Source organism: Paroedura picta, chromosome 10 (genome assembly GCF_049243985.1).
Source record: "Paroedura picta isolate Pp20150507F chromosome 10, Ppicta_v3.0, whole genome shotgun sequence".
NCBI classification, from domain to species: domain Eukaryota; kingdom Metazoa; phylum Chordata; class Lepidosauria; order Squamata; family Gekkonidae; genus Paroedura; species Paroedura picta.
The window spans coordinates 60,212,667-60,236,314 of record NC_135378.1 but is presented as its reverse complement, the minus strand read 5'-3'; the positions used below and the strand labels follow the sequence as shown (position 1 = coordinate 60,236,314).

General features: G+C 41.5%; 1 protein-coding gene across 2 annotated transcripts in view; it reads left to right on the top strand.

The window, feature by feature from the left end:
• Positions 1-2,588: 2,588 nt before the first annotated feature.
• HSPA4L (heat shock protein family A (Hsp70) member 4 like) overlaps positions 2,589-23,648 on the top strand; it is a 35,250-nt gene continuing 14,190 nt past the window's right edge. Inside the window, exons 1-11 of one of the 2 annotated variants that reach the window (XM_077300340.1) lie at positions 2,589-2,942; positions 8,427-8,484; positions 9,429-9,569; positions 12,050-12,172; positions 14,773-14,872; positions 17,691-17,824; positions 18,278-18,522; positions 19,102-19,178; positions 20,937-21,088; positions 21,449-21,555; positions 21,852-21,985. In XM_077300340.1, the coding sequence (XP_077156455.1) occupies positions 2,836-2,942; positions 8,427-8,484; positions 9,429-9,569; positions 12,050-12,172; positions 14,773-14,872; positions 17,691-17,824; positions 18,278-18,522; positions 19,102-19,178; positions 20,937-21,088; positions 21,449-21,555; positions 21,852-21,985 (1,378 nt within the window). In that variant the 5' untranslated portion in view covers positions 2,589-2,835. The remainder of the gene's footprint in view (positions 2,943-8,426; positions 8,485-9,428; positions 9,570-12,049; positions 12,173-14,772; positions 14,873-17,690; positions 17,825-18,277; positions 18,523-19,101; positions 19,179-20,936; positions 21,089-21,448; positions 21,556-21,851; positions 21,986-23,648) is intronic. The other variant, XM_077300343.1, reaches the window with a different exon arrangement.

The following is a 23,648-nucleotide window of genomic DNA, read 5'->3' as shown; positions in this document are numbered from 1 at the left end:
TGCCACAAATTTCAGTTCACAAACCATGAACAGGCCTAAAATTTGTCATGTGCAGGTTCATGGTCATTCCTAATCCCTTTATGAACCTGCTTGATTACTTTGATCATCATCTATAGCCTTATTTTGTGTGCATGTATTATCTGAAATAGGATAGATGGTCACACGAGGCAGGACTTTTCCTGCAGTGGTATCTTGGTTATGGATATTTGGAAGGCTTTTAGTGTACTCTAATGCCAGCTAGCAATAGTTGTTTGCAAAAGTTTTGGTTGATAATAAGGTTTTGTTTTAAAAACATGTTGATGTATAATTATTGTCTGTAACTTTGTTGTAACTTTGATGAAGAGAATGGAATAAAAATTATCCATAATGTAATATGATGTACAATGTCTATTATTTTCTGGCCGGAAAATGACTGTAAATTAAGAGCAACAGAAGTGATTGTATCAAATAAGTAGCCGTGTTGGTCTGAAGTAACACAACAAAATCAGAGTCCAGTAGCACCTTTAAGACCAACAAAGATTTATTCAAAGTGTGAGCTTTCAAGTGCAAGCACTCTTCGTCAGACTAAGACATCTGACTAAGACTAAGGGCCATTCCACACTCGTTCAAAATTGCACAATGGTTGCAAATTGAAATCGCTACTGATTTGCTGTTACGCACAACGTCGTTGACAATCTGCAACACTCCTGAAACCAATTCGCAAAAAGCGCTTCGTTGTAGCGCTTTCAGGGAAATCCCAAAAAGTGGATTCACCCTCCAGAAAGCGCTCCACTCTTGCAACCAATCTGCAACACTAACGGGAAAGTTCTGTGCGTTACCGTTGTTGCGGTTTCTGCAAAGTCCCTCCCCCTGGCTCTCTCCTTTGATCTTCCAGTGAAGCGATCACCATTTTTTTTTTCTTGGAGCGAGCAGAGATCAACGCACCGGCGAGCCTTCGCTTACCCAGCGAGGCTTCCCCGGCTGTAGTCCCTCCCCAGAGCTGTTTAAAGTCACCAAGCACCAAGCAACACACAGCCCCGTTTGCTGGTTCATTTTCCCTTTATTTTTCACTCTATTTTCGGCCAAAAATTGCTCCCGTGCGGGAGGGGGTTATTTTTTTTTCACTCGGGAGGAGCGTGGCAGCGATGAAACGGCAGCTCAAACACCACCTGCTAGCTAGATGGGTCTCTCCGTTGCAACGAATCAACGCAGATTCGTTGCAACGTGTTTTTTTTTTTAATCTTCCTTAAAGGGAAAGGGGCTTTTTGGGAGCATGATAACGGCCGCCCATTGACTGCTCATTTGATTGACAGTCAGAGGCGGGACAAAGCTCGGCAATATCGCTTCCTGGCTGGCGATTTTCGCCGAGACTGGAAACCTGTGGGAAACGATAGAAACTCATCTGGATTCCACTACAAAGGCAGGTATGCATAACGACGAATTCCACTATTTAAAATGGCGTTTTTTCGTTCCGCAACCAATTTGCTACATAGATCCTGGTGCGGAATGGCCCTAAGTCTTACGAAGAGTGCTTGCACTCGAAAGCTCACGTCTTGAATAAATTTTTGTTGGTCTTAAAGGTGCTACTGGACTCTGATTTTTTTTGAAGTGATTGTAGGCTTAGATGTTTAGCAATGGGGTCAATCATATACAGAAAGAAGAAACAGCTTGTATCCTGCAGTAGTTGACTGGTTACACAGGGAATTGCCTTTTCCTTCATGGATCCTCCTGGATAAAATCAGTACCAGCCACTGACAGAAAGTTATGGTGTAATAATAAAATCACACCCTTCTGAATACATTTTAAAAGGGTGTAACTCTACCAAGGAACACCAGTTGCGTCCAATGAATTCAAGGGAACAATTAATTGCAGCTATCCTTTAGCTCAAGTGCTTTATTATCACAATAAAAAATCAGCTTATATTACAAATTAATATAAAATAAACTTCTTATTCAAGACTACTTGACAGTTTTAAATTAGACTAAAATGTTGTCAATACAACAATATATAATATTTAAAAAATCATGTTAAGGTACATTTCTCTGTCTTATTAGACAAGCAACAGCACAGAATCTTCCATAGGTAAAGAAACCACTGAACAACTGTAGTGAAATTTTCCTCATTGACAAATAAAATCCTTTTATCAAAAAAGAACAGTTAGGTGGGAAGCAACCCTAAACTAGAATTTAATCCAGATCGGCAAGGCTGGTGTTCTGTGCCAAATTAAACATTACTTCCTGTACATCCCCGCCCCACCCACAGTGGAAAACATTTAGATTTATTTAGTATCCTCTCCCATCTAGTCTAGAAGTAAGTAAACTGTAAGCAAGCATTGGTCTACCTGCTTTATATTTGTTTGCGTGTTTTGCATTGTGTATATATATACACAACTAATTTCTATCTCAAATAGGGTCCATTTAATCCGCGGGGCCGCTCTCCACGCTTAGCCCGCGCCGGCCGTATGGAGGCACGCGGCGGCTGCGCGTGAGGCGAAGCGCCCCAGTGTCAGCGGTTATGATGGCAGCAATACCGGCCGGCGGCCGAGGGATGGCGGCCGAGGCGAGCCCGCCGTGTCCTTTTTCCAGATCTTTCTCGAACTCGGAGGCCGGCCGACTCTGTGCGGAAACTGCCGATGCCGCATCCGGAGTTTCGCTGAGTCCCCCTTTGGCGGCGCGGCGCGCTTGCGCAGAAGAGCGTATGTGCCGGTTGGTGGCTGTTGCTCCGCAGTGAGCGAGCGAGCGAGCGAGAGAGGACCCGCATCGCAGCCGCCGAGAGCGCTCGCCCGAGACCGCCGCACGCGAGGCCCGGCGGGGGAGCAGGAGGGAGAGGCAGCGGACCGCACCCGGCGCAGCAGCCATGTCCGTGGTGGGCATCGATCTGGGCTTCCAGAACTGTTACATCGCCGTGGCGCGGAGCGGCGGCATCGAGACCATCGCCAACGAGTACAGCGACCGCTGCACCCCGTGAGTAGCGCCCCGCCAACCGCCATTTCAGGCGCCCGCAGCCGCTTCAGGGCCCGAGGGCGCCGACACCCCCCCCCCCCTCGGCCGCCGCCGCCGCCGCCGCCGCCGCCGCCGCCGCCGCCGCCGCCGTTCCGCATCACAAAAGCTGCGGGTCGCCGCCTCTCCTTCCGGAGCATCCCTCGGCCAAACCTCGAGGGGTCTCCTCATCACGGCCTGGCGCCCCACGGACTCCTCCTCCCCCCCCCCCCGGGGCTGCGGGTCAAACTTACTGCGGCCGCCGCCCCCGCTTCCTTCCCCTCTCCGGAATAGGCGCCCACGGATTTTCGCCCCTTTTCACAAGGCGGCGGAGCGACCCCATTCCCCCCTCCCGCCGGGCATTTATTTCCCTTCGCTCCCTCCCTCCCTCCCTCCCTCCCTCCCTCTCAATGGCGGGGGGGGGACGACTCCTCTTTCAGGCAGTGACCCTTGGTAATTGAGACGAGCCCCACCTTCTGTCAACCTCCCTCCCCGCAGGTGATAGTGGGCCCAGGGGAAGGGAGAGCAGCGGGTCCCCCCCTCCCCCCGGGTATTGGCAGCCAGTGTGGTGGGAGCTATGGCGGCTCCCTTGTAAACATTCCCATTTGGGGGCAATTCAGGCCACGGGGATGTGCAGCCCTCCTCCGGGCTGGGGGTGAAAAGGGAAAGGCTGGAGGGGAGGGGCACAGTGCGTTGGTGTGGCTTGTTCCTCAATGCGGCTCTCTGCCCGCACCTCCGCTCCTTCTGCCTGACCTGTTTTTACTTGTCCTGTTGTCTCACCTGGCTGCGAGGCATGAAGAGGGATGAGCGGCTAGAAGAGACAGAGGGTGTGTGTTGTGCGGCTAATAACAGCGGAGGCAGCAGTAGGTGGAGGTGGCTCACTCTCACTTGTTTCCACGGGTAACAGCCAGGGGTTGTAAATGAGCACTATGTAGCTAGGTGATGGTTCCAGCAGAAACCAGGAATTTGCATTATCAGAAGCATGCGGAAGCTACTGGTTGGCTCAGGTTCTCTTGGGAAAATGATTTGCAGGCTTGGGGAACCAGTGGAAGTTGTACTGGGGGGTGTTAATTGCTTGGGGGGGTGTCAAAATATATATGAAAGCATGCACTGGTAACCCTAAGGATTAGATCATTTAGTTTGGTATTTGGGGAGGGGAGAGAGGACAAAGATGACTGGTTTCACTTCATTTTCAATCCTCTAGTGTCCTATGCTTGGAGAGATGGTGCTTGTAAACAAGGAATTCTACTTGGGTACCATTGTTACCCAGAATTATCTATGGTATCATGTGCATTTTTTATTCTGCCATTTCTTTAAGGAGCTCAGGGTGGCAAATTTGTTTCTCATTTTATCCATGCAAGATAGATAAGATCAAGAGCCAGTGGCCAGAAAATGGGTTTGAACCAGAGGCTCCCGGGTCAATAGTTTGTTGCTCTTTTTATCACAATCTCTGTACTTTGCAATTGTGCTTTCACCCCAATTCCAGGTCATTTATGACTATATTAAATGACACTACAACTAATACATTACCCTGGGTAGTATCAGGATTTGCTTCCTTCCGTTGTGAAAAGCTTTCTGAAAGCTGTAATTGTATAGCGTGGATCAGATTGTCCCTACCTACCCTTTGAATTCTCTCAACATAAATTCTTAGAAATAGGGCGATGAGACTTTTCATTGTAGAAACTACTGACTTTCTCTCTACTAGGCATGTTATTCTGTTAAATAATTAGTGTCAGATTTTGTCCTCTTTTTTTTTCATTCATTGTGAGTGTATAGTTCAGATCAGTTTTGTAAAAAGAAATATTTACTCTATATTGAGTGTCTTCATTGTATAGACCAGGGGTAGTCAAACTGCGGCCCTCCAGATGTCCATGGACTACAATTCCCATGACCCCTTCCCAGAAAACGCTGGCAGGGGCTCATGGGAATTGTAGTCCATGGACATCTGGAGGGCCGCAGTTTGACTACCCCTGGTATAGACCTTTAGTTTGACGGTGGGCTGGGAATAGTGCAACCAAGAACTATAGGTACTTCATTGGGTTGCATTTGAAGAGAGGCAGTGTGGTTTAAGTGGGAGAGTGTTGGACTAGGATCTAAGAGAATAGGGTCTGAATCCTCAGTCTGTCTTTAAAGCTTGCTGGGTGACTTTGGTCCAGCTTCAACCTAACCTACCTCATATAGTTGTAAGGATAAAATGAAGCAGTTGAAAATTATGGAAACCATTTTGGATCTCCATTGATGAGAAAAGCAGGCTATAAATAAATAGAGTGCACGTTAAGCAATGAGTTACAAAATAAGTAATTGAAAAAGCTGATGAAATGATACAAGGAAGGTGAAGCTTTTAAATATTTTTTTGAGGAAGATAGCAATATGTGCAGGTCTCTCTTCCCATACTGAGATAACTATGTTGTTCGTGTTGGAAAAATTTTGTCTAGATTTCCCATGAACCTTCGAAAAGTTCTCTTCAGAAATCCAAACTAGCAATTGAGACATGTAGCTTTTAAGTGTTTTTCTAGGTCAAAGTGTTAGCTATGAATTAAACAGCCTTGGACATGATTCAGACAAAAGCTACAGGCAATATTATGGTAGTGATCCTTCACAGCTTAATTAACTAAGAGTCTTGTGGCACCTTAAAGCCTAACCAGTTTATTCTTGCATGAACTTTCATGAGGCTGTTTAATCAGATTGAACTCTAATCTTTTTATATGCAGAAATAATAGGTTAACAGGCTTGACTTGTGATATTTTTTTGCACAGAGCTGTATATGTATAAGCACTGGTGATTGCTGACAACATTCCTCAGTTATGTTAATCAATTTAACAGCTGTTAAAGCCAAGAAAATTAATTGTTAGACCTGTTTTGCTCGTGGCTAATGCTATCAGATCTGTCAATTAACTCTTTTTCAGCAGTTTTCTTTTGGTGTTTTCCCTTGAATTTTCTTTTTTAAAGAATGCTGACTTTGAAAGAGAATGGGCAGAAAAAATAATGTGGGCTCCTACTGACTTAAAAAAAATTGCCACTGTTTAGATCAAATATATTCTCATTTACAAACATTAAGTAAAAGAATAAAGTGCAGAAGAACACTGTTGACATGATAATGTATAGTCCAATAGTATAATAAAGACCTGAATGTTGTTTGTGGGAAAGCATTGTTAGGTTCTGAATGAGGGTTGTCTGAGGGTAGAGTTGGCGTCTAGGTTTGTTACAGGTTACAGTGTTTTTGTTTTGCAGATTTTTGAAGTGTCTCACAAGTGGAGTTTGGAAGAAATACAGTGCCCCCTCAGTCATCCCTACTGATTGCTTTCACGATAGTACTCAGAGTTTGCCCCTATGCAGTAGTTGTTCAGTGATTTATTTGAATGGCATTATTAATTCGTAGATCAATAGATGTAGATGTACAGTTGTGTATCTGCTAAGCAGGAAGCTGTGACATTACTTCTACCCACATAATATTTTATGATTCAATAGCTACTTATTAGCAAGCTTTTCCCCCCACAGTATGAATGTCTCAGAACCACTTGATTTTCAGCATTCCTCCACAGTCTGCTCTGTTTTAGTGTGGCTGCACTCTTAAGTTGGCGGAGAACCAAGAGGTCTAAAGTTTTTAAACTATTTTCTAGCTCCCCTCTCCCCTGCTGAGAACAGGGAACACCTTCCCTTCTCTTAGTAGGAATCTTCTTTGTTATTGTCACTAGCAAAAAAATTTTTTGTAATTATCTGTGGCATGCTGTAAGTCTCTGAGTGTATGTGTGTTTTACGTAAGAGGGGTGCCTTTGTGCTGCCTCTGCCAGGGCTTACTGTCAGTACTGAGCTTCTTCTGGCTAGCGTAATTGAGCAGCATTTGGAAAAACTGAGTGAGATTCTCCCAGGCAATTTTTTCACAACCAATTCAAGCATCACGGATATAGAAGTGCTTTAATAATTACATGCAAATCCTCATAAGCAGTTACTTGGGAATAATCCATAAACATTGCAGACTTTAGGTAGGAAATTACAGAAGACATAATTTGCTAGTAATTTCCTATAAGTACATTTACATTCCTCTGCATGGAAGGGGACAAAAATTGAGGAGAGTCTTGATACAGGTTGTCAGTTGGTCTCCCCGATATATTGACACAGTTTCTGTGCCCTATTTCTCAAAGTCTGAATAAGGAACTACAAACCAGACAGATATATTTATGGACCTTTTTCTAGCCTTGAAATTTCCTTCTTGAGCTAGTCAAAATGTAGGCTGTCAATTCTGTTTCCCTACAAGCTGACCTTTGACCATTCACTTCAGAAGTCTAGATTAAAGGAGTTAAAGGAAAGCCAATGATAATCCATCAGGGTCACTTGAAAGTTTAGACAAATGATGACATTTCATCTAGGATAGTTTCCATTCTCAGTTCATTGATCACCATATACTTGATGTTCTCATCTTGGAATCCTACTTGGGATTGGATTGCCCCATTACAAGAGATAAGCTTCTTACATATTGGCAAAACAGGATTTGCAATTACATCTGAACCACCCCAGTGTGGTTTAGCTGCCATTGCTCCATAACAGACATGGTGCCCTAACTCAGGCACACATTCTCTTTGGTAGAAGAAAGTTGATAATGCAAAAGAAGAGTTGATTTTAATACCGTATAATGCCTCACTTTTCCTTATCTTAAGGACTTTACAATGACCTTCCCTTCCCCAGAACAGACACTTTGTGAGGTATGTGGAGAAGATGATAGAGTTCTGAGAGAACTTTGACTAAACAAGCCTGCTGGATCGGAGAGCCAATCATGTACTGCTAAGATAGAGGATACCAAACAGTACCTTGAGCCAGATTTGCAGGAAAAACTGTGGTGTTTGTAAAGTAAAATTCATTATGTTGCCTCATCAGCTTCATAGAATCCTTACTGAATTTTTGTTATATCTAGTTTTTTAGAGTATATGGTATACCTTTGGGCCAGCCTTCTTCAACGTTTTGACTGTGGAGGAGCCCCTGAAAGAAATTTTCAGGCTTTGAGGATGTCATCTGGCCACACCTCCCTGCCATGCCTCCAGAAGTGAGATAACCACCTGTACCCTTTGTCTTCCTTTCACTCCCTCCCCCTGCCTTTATTACTGCTACAGTAGCTCCACCACATGTAGGATGGGGAAAATGGCAGGAGCTGAGAGGACAGCTCAGACCCGTCCCCCCAATACCTCACCACAAACAGCTCCTCTCCCCCCTGTTTTGATTTTGATATCCACAGCCTAACCACCGAATCCTCTGGGCATAGCTAGCCAATTCAATAGCTTGTGACCAAGTCCATTAGGGCAGGAGGGGAAAGGCCACAGACCCTTTCCGGAGCTCCCTTGTTTGGGAATCCCTGCTGTGGACAGATGTCAGAATGAAAACAGGTTATGTTAATGGCTTTAAATCAAAGATACAGCACAAGGGTGTTGACCTTTTCATACTAGTTTGTAAGCTGGATAACTTTGTCTTTTATTTCAGAGCTTGTATATCACTAGGATCCAAAGCCCGAACTATTGGAAATGCAGCAAAGAGTCAGGTAAAAATTAATTTATTGTTACTTTAATGAGAAAAAATCCTGCTTCCTAGCAACAGATCTGAAATTTCATCAAGAGTATTTTTTTTACTAATTACAAAAATGTTTTCCTAATCCTGGCTTCAGAAAAAAAGTTTAAATTCCATAAACTTTGAGCTAGAGGCCACTATAACGCCAATTCCTCAGCTAAACTCATTTAAAACAAAGCAAATCTCTTTTAAGAATGTACATATTTCAAGAGTACGCTTGGTTGTGTTTATTAGATAAAACTGGGATGAGGAGGCTACTTTGCAAGAAGAAGTACATAAATATTTGTTTCAGTATATAAATTAAAACTAGAGTTTAAGACAGCTTCCCTTCTTTGGAATATTTTAAGCAGAGGCTAGATAGTCATCTGACAGAAATGCTGATTTTATGAACTTAGGCAGATTGTGAGTGGGTGGGCAGGAAGGGATGTACTAGTGTTTATCTTTTGTGGCCCTTCCTTGCATACCCAGGGAATTGTCATTATTACAATAGTGATGGTTAAAAATGGCTGGGCTCAGGAGAGAAAGGAGAGAGCCAAGAAAAGAAATATATTTTCCTTTTGAATAAATATGTCAGATGCCTGCAAAATGAATAGTGCTAATAACAGATGTTATTAAACTGTTCTAAACAGTATATTAATTTTTAAAGGCATCCTGTTAATGAGAGCTTCCTGAAATATTGAAGACCTGCTATCATTATGCTTAACCTCACTCTCTGACATTTTGTGGTTGTGTTTGCTACCTTGTGTCACAAGTTGAAAGCTCCCCACAGGCTAGAAAGGGTTGGGAATCTCTGGTCTGAGAGATTGATGAAGGATTGCAAATTCAGTTAATAGCATTACTATAGCTGAAGTTGAGAACAAATTTGAAATAGCTTGTGTAAATTAATAAAATACAATGGCAAAATTTATGCCTCAACAGATGGTCACAAATATTAAGAATACATTGCATGGATTCAAAAAACTTCATGGGAGAGCATTTGATGATCCTTACATTAAAGCTGAAAGAATCAAACTGCCCTATGAGCTTCATAGAATGCCCAATGGAAGTGTTGGAGTAAAGGTGAGTTCTGCAACCTCAAGGCTTGATAAGGTTAACCAAGATAACAGTACTGTGGGCCACTATGGGCAGCTATGTCTATCCCAACTGGTGCACCCGGCGTATAGGATGACCCCACCACTTGGAGGCATGTTTTTCACGGGGGGGGGGGAGTAGTCTTATACGCCAGCAAATACAGTAATTTTCTGGTTCTCTGGTATTTATTCTCATAGTAAAAAATGAACATGGAACCATTAGTATACCTAATTAATGTACTGAATGTTAATAGGTGCTGCAGTGTATACAAGTTTGCATAGGGAATAACATCAGTTTTGAAAAGCCAGTAACAGCCTGGTTCTGACCGAGCAGTTATTAGGAGTTCAGTTGTGTTTGTGTCCAAGTAAATGTACAAAGGATTGCAATCTTAGTAATATGACTTACATTTTAAAAGTATAGTCCATCTTCTATCCTCAGTAAGTGTGGAGAAAAATTCATCTAAACACAGAGGAATAAAACAGGAAAGACTTAGGAGTGAACTCTGGCAGAAGAGATTTGGTGCTCTCTAGCGGCCACCATGGCTGGGGCTCCCCCTCGGTGTGGCACCGCGCAGCTGCTGCTGGCAGTACCTCTCAGTGGGCAGCGGGAAGTCATGGGCACCGGTGGGAAAGCAAGCGTAGCAGAGTCTCAGGCAGCAGTGACATCCCTCAGCAAAAGACTACCCCTCCTCCCCCCGGGCCTCAGTAAAACTGTCAAGCGTTGACCGATCCCCGGTGATAAAAGGTTGGGGACCACTGTTCTAAAGGATGTGCAATAAATGAAGGCAATATTAATTTGGAAGGCTGCAGTCCTGACAGATAACATGCTTCTCACTTGTTGAAGGGGTCTGATGCTCACTGACCTCTAGGTCTTAACTAGGGGTTATACTGGATCCAGCTTTAGTGAAACAAGCTTATACAGCTGCAAAAATGGCATTCATTTAGCTTTGGATATGGCCTGCTACCTTGATTGGGCTGATCTGGCCACATGAATCCACACTATACCCTCTGGTTACCTCAAGACTAGGGCCATGCATTCACATCTACCCAAAATACCAGCCAGGGTCTCCTGCACCATGCAGAGCAATGTGTTCTGTATAGCACAGCAATTTCTGGGGCTCCCTATTCCTGCAGACTGGTTTAAACTGTTATAATGTTCTATGTAATTATTCTATGGCATTCTATGTAAACTTCCCAGAGCTGTATGGAAGGGTGGTATAAACAGATAAACAAACAAATTGAGCTGCAGGAATAGCCAAGCCAGCCAAAGGAATTGGGTGGCTATTTTTTTTTAAAGTATTTTTCTTAGGTTTATTGGACATGGAAATAATCAGGATTTCTGAAAAATCCTTAATCCAAATACCATGCTGGTTTTGGGATCTGGGATTTTTTGGGAAATAGTGAATTTAAAAAAATGGCACAGCCCTTACTTAAGAGTAGATTATTAACATGCACTGTGCTTGGATCTGTCCTTAAAGACACCTCAAAGTCTAGTGTTATTTAACAGTTTATATGTTGCTGCTTTTGTCTAACCAACTCGTAGCAGCTCACGACAACAGTTCATAACAATAAAACACCATGATAAATAAATAAATACATTATTAGTATAAATAAATAGGTACAGATGGATGTAAGCCACCTACTGTTGGGCATGAAGAGGAACATAACATATCACACTCCTTCAGCATGCACTTTTTGGGTCAGCTAATGGTTTCAATGCAAGGGTCTGGTCATCACCTACAGAGCTTTTAATGACATTGGGCTCATATACTTTCATGATCTCCTCTCCTGTCATGTTGCACTTATAGCTGTTTTGCTTATCTGAACAAAGTCTTCTGAAGGTGTCACTTCTCAAATGTGTAAAATCCAACAACCCCTTGTTCATATGCATAGGAGGTTGCTTTGGTATTGTAGTCTCTAACAATGTTTATTGTATGCATGGCCACCTTTTTTTACTACAACATCCTCTACTTTTGTAACCCCATTTCGTCGTTATTGGTATGTCATGCCTCATACAGTTTTGTTACCTTAATTGTTTTTTTTAATTTGAAATGTGTTCCAGTACTGTAGTCCTAGTCCTGCTGCGTTATTTATTGGAGACCCTTGCTGTCTGATTGAATTGCTTTTCATATGTTGTAATCCATCTTGAATCTAAGTGAGAAAAATGGGCTGTAAATGAAGCTAATAATAAGTAGTAATAACATTTCAAACAGCTAAAAAAGGGTGGGCCTGTTCACATTTCTTGATTTGATTCTAAAAGTTTATGTTTAGGATTTACAGGTACTGCATGAAGCATCCTTAAAGACGTTGATTACACATTTCAATGTACAGCTTTTCAAGACATAATGGGTTATTAAGTCTAACATATTAGAAGGTTATCTTAAACTTAAGAATGTACTTTAATTAATGCCATATTGTGGTTTTACTTTTGGGAAAGTGTCTGCTTAGTACTTTGTCCTTGTGTTGTAGGTTCGATACTTGGATGAGGAGAGACCTTTTGCAATTGAACAAGTTACAGGCATGTTATTGGTTAAGCTTAAAGAGACATCAGAAAGTGCACTTAAAAAACCTGTAGCTGACTGCGTCATTTCAGTAAGTTGGTAATGTTGATACTTGTAGCTATGTTATTATAGGAGCGGATCAAAATAAGAATTGCTGCTTAGTTTCCCAGAATTGTTTCTGTTTATATAAAAGGTTGGATAAAAATTAATTTAAAAAAATGAACCTCAATTTTACAGAGGAAATCAAAGTTAAATTTGTAAAATTTCATTTACAGTAATTTAATTTTTAAAATGCTTTAAAAAGCTGCTTTAAGGAGCTGCATTTAATACAAATGTTCCGTGCAAGCCTTTTAAAAAATGAACTATGTCCTCCTGTGAGTTAAAACTGGTTTTTCTATGTAAAAAGGTTTAAACATTTTAAAATACAGTAATGGCATACCTCTCCATGACTGTGAGCTTCCTAATGGGTCTAGACACTAGCAAGTAACGTCAGGCATCAATCAAACTCCCAGCTTTGTACTTTCTATGCCCACTTCTGTAGGAAAGATGTTAACTGATTCTCCATTCCTTTATGCTGCAGTCAGGGAATCCCATGGGGATAACATGGAATGCTGTATGGTGGGCCACAATATGAGAGGGGAGCAAATGTACTTATAGTACATTAAATCTACTAAATTATATGTTAACTAGTAATCAAGCCCGCTGTAATAAAAATACAGCGGACCGCTAGGCAAGGGAGCCCACGGCAGTTGCGCAGAGCGGAGCGCGGCTGCCGGGGGCTCCCTTGGCCGGCGGCCTGACGCGATGAGAGGCGCAAAGCGCCTCTCGCTGCGTCAGGCCGCCGGCAAAGGAGCTTCCTTGTTGGCAGGGCGGGAATTGGGGACTCCTGCCCAGATGTCTTATAGCTTAAATCAGGGTGTAGGGTATATAAGTCCTGAGCAACGTGTTAGCAAATTTGTTTAGTCAGTAAACTAATAATTTCCAGAAAAAAATATTCTGCAAGTCCTTTTATTTAAGAACTGGGATGGCAGTCATGATCCTAATAGCTTGGTAGCAACGTATGTTCTTGAGTGTGTATATAAATAGCTTTTAAACAACTTAATATATCAGATCACTTTTAACTGCATTATATTTTTAAAAATAAAACTAGATTCTTTCTTTAGTAGAAAACTGTTTTATCCTTCTTCTAAATCACCAATAATCAGTAGTTGGGGAGTTGGTTGTGGCTCTTCAATATGCCACCAGTGACTCTTCTGAGCACCATTCCCCAATATGGCGCCCTGTATTTCCATAAAGTGAGTAAGTCCCTTGCCTGGTGGAAATTGTGTCTGGCAGTTGATTCCCACCTTGAAACAGCCACTGCCAGAGGAATAGACAAGCTGCAAAGCCACCCTGAGGTATAAGCCTCCTGGCAGGGGTGGAAGTAAATGTGAATCTTTGGGTTGATGACAATTGCAAATGTAGTTCTCTACAACCTCCACACTCAATTTTATCCTCTCAATGTCCCTTGACTCCAGTCTACTCAGTGAATTTTGTGGTCTACATTTAAGCTTTGTATCTCATCAAACACCTCTAGGTCAGCCTTTCTCAAACTTTTTACCATTGAGAAACCCCTGAAATAGCGATCCCCAACCTGTGGGCCGTTGACTAATTGGAGGTGGCCCGCGAAGGACGCCTTCTCCCCCCCCCCCCGCCCTTTACTTCACCCCCCCCCGGCCCTTTACAACACACTTCAAGTGTCATTGTCTCCCATCACTCCCAGATGGGACTGTCTCGTTGCAGAGAAACAAGCTCAGGATTCCCATTGATTTGTCATTGTCATGAGTTAAAATTTCCATGAAAATAAAATGTTCCTTATGTTCATTGTTGTGGCGTGTCTGTATCTTATCTTGAAGGGATGTTTAAACGTTACCGTAGCGATCAGAGAGCGTTAGGGCAGTGGTTGAGAGTAGAGGAGTAAACTACCCCCCCACCGGGCCTCAGTAAAATTGTCAAGCGTTGAGTGGTCCCTGGTGATAAAAAGGTTGGGGACCACTGCCCTGAAACATTCTTTAGGCTTCAAGAAACCCCAGAAGTGGTGTGATTGTGCAGAATATGGTTGGGAAGCGTAGGTGGGTGCATGCCTACCCAGGGCCCCTCCCCTTCCCACCCCCTCCAGGACCATCATTGGCCATTTTGGGAGGGGGGTCTACATGACCAATTATAGTCATATCATATCAGTTAATTTAACTCCCACCCATTCAGGAAATCCTTCCAAGGCCATCAAGAACCCCCTGAGAAAGCCTGCTCTAAACACTCTACCATACTGATTCTGTATCAAATTATTGTTGGGCTTTCTAATTCCTATGTAAAAACTGAATTTGGCTTAAACATAAATCTATATATGTAAGTGGATCCTCAAACTAACAAATTAATTGAAGAGCTCATTTATAGTAAATAGTGCAGCTGGTTTAAAAGTATTAATTTGAAAAGGCTAATCCATTTGTGAACTGTTAAATTGAATATTATGGTTTAATAGCTGTAATTCTACTTAAATTGAGTATTTTAGCCTTACACAGTAGTAGACTGCCAAATGATAAACTATTTCATACAGCAAGATGATATGTAATGAATATGGTTTGCTTGTCTGAAATTTGCCAGAAAAGAAAGAATGCAGTAAGGCTTACATAACAGAACACTATTTTAAAACAGATCCCAGGTTTTTTTTCTGATGCTGAAAGAAGATCAGTAATGGCAGCTGCGCAAGTAGCAGGCTTAAACTGCCTCCGGCTAATGAATGAAACTACTGCAGGTAAATGAGACTTTAATTCTTGCTTTATAGTTACGTTGTGTATAAATTCGACTTAACAAACAAACCCCCCCAGCATATATAGCCACAGAAATTAACAAAATAATGCAGCACTTATTCCATTCTAGGCCAGCCTTTATAAGCTCCCCTACAATGGAGATAATATTTACAAAACATGTTATGTGTAATATAAACTCAAGACCAGGATCCACAGAATTGGGGGATTTATTCCATGAGCCCTGATAGGCTTTAGAATTGGTTTTTTCCCTAACAGGGCAGCAGGGCAAATTCCTTCGCAAACTCGAATGGCCATTCGTTTGCGAGGAGGGGTAGCTTAGGTCCTAGCCAGAGCAAGAGCTTTAGATGGAATGCTTTCAACAGGAAGGGGATGAATGTCAGATGCAATTCTCTGTGTGACTTGAGACGTGAGTGTTCGCTGTTGTACCACCCATCAGAGCATAAGGTATTTTAAACTTATGAAAGCAAAAAGGAAGCCACATTCATTAGTGTTGAGTCACTTTGACCATTTATGCACTGGGAACATCACTGCCCCAGATCCCCTGCAGGTGCACAAATCGAGGACGGATGAGGCGCACCGGGCCAAATCCTACCCTCTGTGGGTGCAGGAAGAGGTGGGGCAACCTGCCACGATTAGTACTTCAGCATGCAGCCCGGAATGAAACCTCCAGTAAATGGTCTTCAAAACATAGTTTTAATTAGGATTAAAAACTAGTTCTGGCTCAACCATAATACTAGGATGCTATGTTGCATAATAAAATAGGGGAGGGGAGCAGAGGAGAAAAAAATTTATTGGGTCCCCAACTTTTTTTAGTGTGTGGGCACCTTTGAAGTCCTGGCAGTGTGGTGGGCAGAGGCACTAAATGAGCTCCCATACAAATGGTGTTGCAGGAGGCCGAGCCAGCCTCAGAATAGATGCTGCCATCATACAGTAAGGATCCTTGTGCTATGATGGCTGATGGCTGATGCCAATCTCAAACAATGTTTTGAAAAATCTGTACAGCCCATTATATCTTCACTTGCTAGAAGGAAGCCTTACTGGGCACCATAGCACCCACAAGGCCATGTTGGGGACCACTGCTTTAGTCACTATCTAGATATATAGCTTCAGTTACATCAGGTCCTGTATCTGTAACATTCACTTAGCCCTTACAGTTCAAATCAAGGAGAGAATGTGAAATAATAGTGCATGTGCACAGAAGTGTGGCAATATCTTAAATAAATATAATTTATACACCATGTATATTTTAGTAGATCTTCACATAGGAGCATCTTTATGGAATAGATGTGCTGTCAACATAAACCCATTGATGTTGACACAGGTGTTCTTCATTTTTTGTGCAGTCAGACTTCATTGGTGGCTTGCCTTGTTGATTATTACAGGACTTTGGAATGCAACCAGCTGGGTGAACTTGGGCTCGCCACAGCATTGATAAAGCTGTTCTTGACCGAGCAGTAATATGAGGGCTCTCTCACCTACCTCACAGGGTGTCTGTTGTGGGGAGATGAAAGGGAAGGCTAATGTAAGCCGCTTTGAGACTCCTTTGGGTAGAGAAAAGCAGCATATAAGAACTAACTTTTTTTTTACTGTACTTGAAGTCCTTTAAATTCAATTACAAGTACAAAAACTTGGTTACATTCAGTGTAACTCTTAAGTTCACACCTGCCAAGTTTCTTAATCTTATCTGATATTAACCCCTGATTATCATACAGGAGTGACCCTCACAAATCCCTGATTCTGCAAAAGGTACCGTATTCTATTCAACAATGCACTGAAGTTTCTGTCTGTTCAGAAGCATAGTCACAAAATCTATTAGAGTGTGAGATCCATTGAATTCAACTTTGTATTATTTGAGAAGATATAGTTTAATCTTGCACACATAAATACTACCCTGTATCAAGGAACAGGGCAACTTTGGATATAAACAATTACAAGTACACTACAGGCTTTCTTTGTGGTGCTGATAATTCACTGCAAAGCATGCTATTGTTGGTCCCCATATCTCCAACTCAGTACTGCTAGAGCCCATTAGAGTAGTGTAGAGTCAGATTTTAATAAACGGAATCACCCTTAGTTTCTATGGCAAATAAAATTTTCAGCCAAAACCCCTGATTCCAGAGACAGTGTCTAATTCTGCCCATAAAGAAACAGTAGCCATGTAACATCCCTTCTGTGTGATCTTCTACAAAAAAAATGACAACAGGGAACCTTGTGTTTATCTGCAGGTTACGATCCTTAGCTGCTTCTCCTTAGTGAAGTTGATCACCCACTTTTGCATTATAAACTTGATAATAGCAACAGGGACAAACTGATCATCTTTGCTGTTTAAAAAATTATATTATTGCCTTTGTCATGACTAGGGATGTGCATTAAGAGCTACCCAAGCTAAAAATATACCAAAAAATACCTCATTTGTAATTTTTGTGTATAATTCAGCTAGCTTAAAAAACAACAATATTTCTCCTCTTGGTTCTTTTGGAGCAGAAGAAGATTGAAATTTCCAAAAGTTTCCAAAAACCATACCAGTATTAAATTGATTGTTCTAATTAAACTAAAATCGTTTGATCCCTCAAATTTACTCTGCTCATGGTACTTTCTGCTAGAAAGATTATTTCATTTGCAGAAGGCTCTGTGATCTGGAGAAATGTGCTGATGATAACAGAATGGACATGCAGAATCCAACCTGTCACTTGCAAGGATACTGTGTGCTTCTATAATTACCCTTATAATTTTCATAATACTGCAACTTATTTTTTATCTTCACTTGCTAAGTTTAAGTATCTATTCCTTATACTTTTGCAGTTGCACTTGCCTATGGAATTTATAAACAGGATTTACCATCATTGGAGGAAAGACCAAGGAACGTGGTCTTTGTAGATATGGGACACTCTGCTTACCAAGTTTCCATTTGTGCTTTTAACAAAGGAAAATTGAAGGTAAAATATTTGCAATAATTCAGCAAGGAAGACTGAGATAAGGAAATATAGAGACATGTCAAAATTTGTGTTGAGTTTGAGTTTGTGTTCTCTGGCAAATTAAATGAAACCCGAGATTATCAACTGAACCACAGTTCTTGGTAATGGGGATAATTTGCTATTGATTTCTTCTGGTTTTCCAAATGAATACAGTTTGTTGTAGTTGATATAAATCTCATTTTATAACGTGTAATTTATCACAACATAATTCTGCATCCTAAATATACATGGTATCAAACTACATGAATTCTTAAGAGTCATTTGCAGTATTATGTGTGTATGCATGCGAGAATAGAGATTCAGGTGTGTAGCTGTGTTGGTTTTAAAGGTGTCACTAGACTCAAACTTTGTTCTATATACAAGAATTTTTATCATAAAATTATGTTTTTCACTATCGACATTGCATCTTCACAGGTACTAGCCACTACATTTGACCCATTTTTGGGTGGCAGAAACTTTGATGAGGCTTTGGTAGATTACTTCTGTGATGAATTCAGAGCTAAGTATAAATTGAATGTGAAGGACAATGCTCGGGCACTGCTGAGGCTCTATCAAGAATGTGAAAAGCTGAAGAAGCTTATGAGTGCCAATGCTTCTGACCTGCCCATGAACATAGAGTGTTTCATGAACGACATTGATGTCTCCAGTAAAATGAATAGGTATCTATGCAACTTATTTAGATTTTTATATCCTGCCTTTAGAGAGCCAGTTTGGTGTAGTGGTTAGGAGTGCGGACTTCTAATCTGGCATGCCAGGTTCGATTCTGCGCTCCCCCACATGCAACCAGCTGGGTGACCTTGGGCTCGCCACGGCACTGATAAAACTGTTCTGACCGGGCAGTGATATCAGGGCTCTCTCAGCCTCACCCACCCCACAGGGTGTCTGTTGTGGGGAGAGGAATGGGAAGGCGACTGTAAGCCGCTTTGAGCCTCCTTTGGGTAGGGAAAAGCGGCATATAAGAACCAACTCTTCTTCTTCTTTATTAATGGGAACGCAGAATTCTCCCTTCCTCTTTTTAATCTTGAAACCAGCAACTCTGTGAAGTAAATTAGCCTGAGAGTATGTGACTGGCCCAGGGTGATGCAGCAAAGGTTACATGGCAGAGTGGGGTTTTGACCAGAGTTTCCCAGATCCCAGACTAAAACTCTAGCCACTATTTAATGCAGTTGTTTAAGTCCTAAATAAAAATGTTATTTATTTATAATTTGGATATTTGGTTTTTCTTTCTCTTTAAATAGAGCTCAGTTTGAACAAATCTCTGCATCTCTTCTGGCCAGAGTAGAACCTCCTTTGAGAGCAGTGATGGATCAAGCTAGTAAGTAAATTCTGATGCTATTGATTTTGGCTAATTTCTGCTGGATAGCCTAATCCACAACATTAAGAATTCAAGCATGAATATTATCTTTGCTTACTGTTTTCAGTGTTAAAATTCTAATTTAACATTTAAGAGACTCTCGAGGGGAAATCTCATTTCCCCTTTACCCCACCTCCTCACACTATCTTCACTGTCTTCCTTTTTCTTTCTTCCTGTCATCCCTAGTCTCTCATAAGCTATACATTTTGAGTAAAATTTTGTTTTTCATTTAGCCAATTCCAAAAGTTTCCCTATTTCCCAAAATGTAAAAAGTCTGGGGACTATTTTCATGCAGTACCTTTGGAATGAGAGAAATACTTTTCGAATCAAGGGGTTTTTCACTCAAAAAGAAAAATATTTTGAGAGTTTTCTTTGGCTAATCTCAGAATTCCCTGATTTAACTTCAGACTTATTCCTGTTATATATTTTTCATGTGAAAACCCTTGATTTAAGAAGCATTTATCTCATTTTAAAACAATATTTCACAGGAGGGATGTAGGGCAAAAATATGTAATCCCCAGATTTCAAGGTTTTTTCATCCAGACTTTCACATCTCTAGTTGTTGCCAATAGACTCTAGGATAAGTATCTAGTAAGAGCTGTTTGCAGTGATTAAACTTTGTGTTTTATTTCCCAAGAGGATAACTATTAGAGCACAGTTAACATGTCCTTATAGTGCTATGTTATATAGTGAGTAAAATGTTCAATCAGTTTTAGAAAGTATTAGCACATAAATCTTGTTGCAGAAATTTTGGTTAGAAATTATTCCAGAAGCAGGGGAGATAATGGGAAGGAACTTATTTTCCGGGGGGGGGGGTGGTGATCAGTTGTTAAAATGCACACAAGCAATATGTACATTATGAAGAAACATTATAAAATTTCATTTTGGTAGGCTACAGAAAGGTAACAGGACATTAAATGAGATCTTTTTGAGCCAGGCTGTGACCTTTTATCTCTTCTAAGATGTATTATATATCCTTCATGCTAAACTGCACACTCTAGTTACTTTATCTGAGTAAAGGTATCTTTGGCTTTGAGATGGTGGAAACTAAATAAGAATAATTGTATTAGCACTAACTTAAGAAGTATTTTGAAAAAGATTGTGAAACTATGCTGTTCTGTGTTTGCAAAAACCACAAGGATAAAACAGAGCTTCATGAGACAGTGAGTGAATGCTAGAGTTTCAGTCGTAGGCCCTGACATGCACAACTAGATTTTGTGCAAATAGCTGCACACTGGGAAAGGATTTTTATGGTGATTAGGAGTTTACACTGACTATAAAATAAGCCCGTAGTAGCCCAAGCATTTTATTATGCCTGACCTTCAGTAACCATTCATGACTACTTATGTAGCATAAGAAGGAACTTCAGTTGTCCCTATTTTGGTGAGGTAGCAGAGGCAGCTGCTGCTGCTAGAAGAAGAGAGTGGGAAGTGTTTTGATAACAAAAGAGGAGCAGTAGCAGCCTCCATTTGGCTGCTTGCCTACTTGCCTGCTTTCTTCACCAATCAAGAGGGATAGGGGAACTAAATGACTAGCAGCTGTTGTTCTTTACTGCAACCGCTTTGGTAGCCAATCCAAGTGCCTGTAGCTTACCTCCCTTTAACTCCCCTCCCTCTCCCCAGCTTTCTGGTGTTGCCTCCCACAGCCATTCTTGATCAGATTCCAATTTCTGATGCTGGCTTCTTCCACTTATCCTATCAAATTTTGTTTCTCCTCTAGAATTGCAGCGTGATGATATATACAGTATAGAAATAGTAGGTGGAGCAACTCGAATCCCAGCAGTGAAGGAGCAGATTTGTAAATTCTTCAGCAAAGATATAAGTACCACATTAAATGCGGATGAAGCTGTGGCAAGGGGTTGTGCATTACAGGTAGGTACACTACCTAGTATTATGCCATCCATTAATTGTAGCTTACTTTTTCAAAACAGTTCTTTGACTAAAAATTCTGGAAAGCAAAATTGATATTGGTGGGTTCTTTTTGGAAACAGTGGCACATTTCTTGTGGGGGTGAGGGGTAGACAGAGCCTTCTTTCTCTTGTGTATCTTGCATGTATATGTGACTTTCTTGGGCCTCTAGCAAAGTGTATACTTAATATAAAATCAAGGTTTTGTCAGTATAACTTAAGTAGTTGGGATTAGATTGTCATTGGTTTCATTTTTCACACAAGTAATAAGGGCATAAGGGGGGAAATCTATTAATCATGTACCAATATTTGATTTCTTCTCTAGTGTGCAATTCTTTCACCAGCATTCAAAGTGCGAGAATTTTCTATCACAGATGTTGTTCCGTACTCAATTACTCTGAGGTGGCAATCATCTTATGAGGAAGGAACTGGGTAAGAGCTTTGAAATGAATAGTTATTAAAGGACCTGGATGTCCCTTCCAACTCTATGGTTCTGTGACCACAGAGATAGGTCTTCGACTCTGAGTGCATCCATTATAATCAGAGCTAAGGTTCAGCATGTAACTTTCAGACTTCTAACAATTTGTGGGTGTTCATAGGATTTAGTTGGGCAATTACTCAGTTCTTCTATTTTTCATAGTATAGTTGATCATAACTTGCGATTATTCACAATTTGTGGTTTTAATTGTCTATATCATTGGATATGTGTCAACTCTTATTTCCGGTAGTGAATGTGAAGTCTTCAGCAAAAACCATGCTGCTCCGTTCTCAAAAGTAATTACTTTCCACAAGAAGGAACCTTTTGAGCTGGAAGCATTTTACACCCATCCACATGACGTTCCTTATCCTGATACAAGAATAGGTAAAAAGTTGCCTTAACTTCAGAGTACAGTGTTGAATAGAATTTACCAATGGTGAAAAGGAGGCAGTTCTAAATGTGTGAATGCTTAAGAACCATATACAGTGTAGTTCATTCCAGGGTTGATCTCCTGAGTCTCAGTTCCTCATGTATTCTCCTTTCTTCTCTGTCCGTCGATACATTTAATGTGTAACTTTATTGCCTCAGTTAAGACTGAATTGGATACTCCAACTAGGGTGAAATCTAATCACCAGCTGATTTCAAAATTTAACTCTGCTTTGCAGGCCAGTTCAAGTTGCCTGGTGCATGCTCTGTGACACCTCTTTATTCATGCTGACATTCCTGCTTCATTAGACTTCTTTGGAATCCCTGTGATTAAAAAGCTTGATTTATCATTGATAAGGAATTTCAAGGCATCTGCCCTTAAAATCTGGATGGGTAATTCTAGATCTGTTGAGTAATCTCTCTTTTGTGATGTACCCAAAGAACTGAAGAATAAGATTGCACTGTCAGTAGGCTTTGTAGTAGATTCCTCTTTGGACTTGATACAGATTTCAGCAAGAACCATAGCTCCTAGTGTAGCAGCTTGGAGAAACACATGATTGCACTGTTGGAAGGTGAATCCTAACTCACTGTTCTGATTGGCAAGCTTTCCATTTAAAGATTCCAAACAGGGCAGGGCAAGGGCCCTACTTTTAAGGAGGAAAAGAAGGTCTCTAAAACATGTTCCTTTTGAGACTTCCTCTTGAGTATTCAGGGATTTAAGTAGAAGGTAAATGGCAGCGATGAAAGCAAAAAAGCATAGGCCTCTTTTATATGGGGAAGAATGTTAACGCTCCATGATGTTTACTGCACGGAGGCCAGTGCACCAGGCTGCAGCCTGCTGTTTGAGCAGGTTGCCCCAGCTCTTCTTGCTTCTGTATGGAGGAGTCTTTTGGCTGCTGTACCCACTCCACCCCAGATTTGTGCACCTGCATGGAGCAGCATTTTGGCAGCTGCACTTGTCAGCTGGGGCACAATACAAATGGTATTGTGTGGGGATGCAATACCATGTTCCTAAACAAAAAAAAAATCCCAAGTGACTGCAGTGCCACGGAGCTGCCTTGGGCACTTTTTGTCCCTTCTGGGACATCGTGGTCAGCGGAGGAGCCTGGCCTGAACGGCCCAACTCTTCCCTTCCCCATGACCCAAGCCCACCATATGCTGCATTGCCACTCAGGGCAAAAAGGGGAATGCAACTATATTCACATTCCCTTGCCAGGGAGGCAACAGAGGGAATGAGCCAGGCCATGCCTGGACAGCCCCGACTCACCACCAATGTGAACGGAACCAAGAATTTGCCTTGCCCCCAGACAACCTGTCAGGCAGGGCTAATTCCCAGTGTAGAAATGGTACATGCTTCATCTCCATTTTAGTAGAAATGTGAAAACAGTCACAATTGGGTACTGGAAACAATAATTGAAAGCCATATGTTGGAAATAGAGTAATTCTTGCTCAATAAGTTCAGTCAAGGATCACTGAACAGATATCAGCTTCCTTTGTCACTTGTGCCCTGTGTACTGTTGAACCCATCTCAAAGGGCACCAGTGGTTTAATTTTTTTGATAGTTCCAAAGAAGAATGTGGATATAACAGAACATCAAAAGAGGAAGAGGAAAAGATTCTTC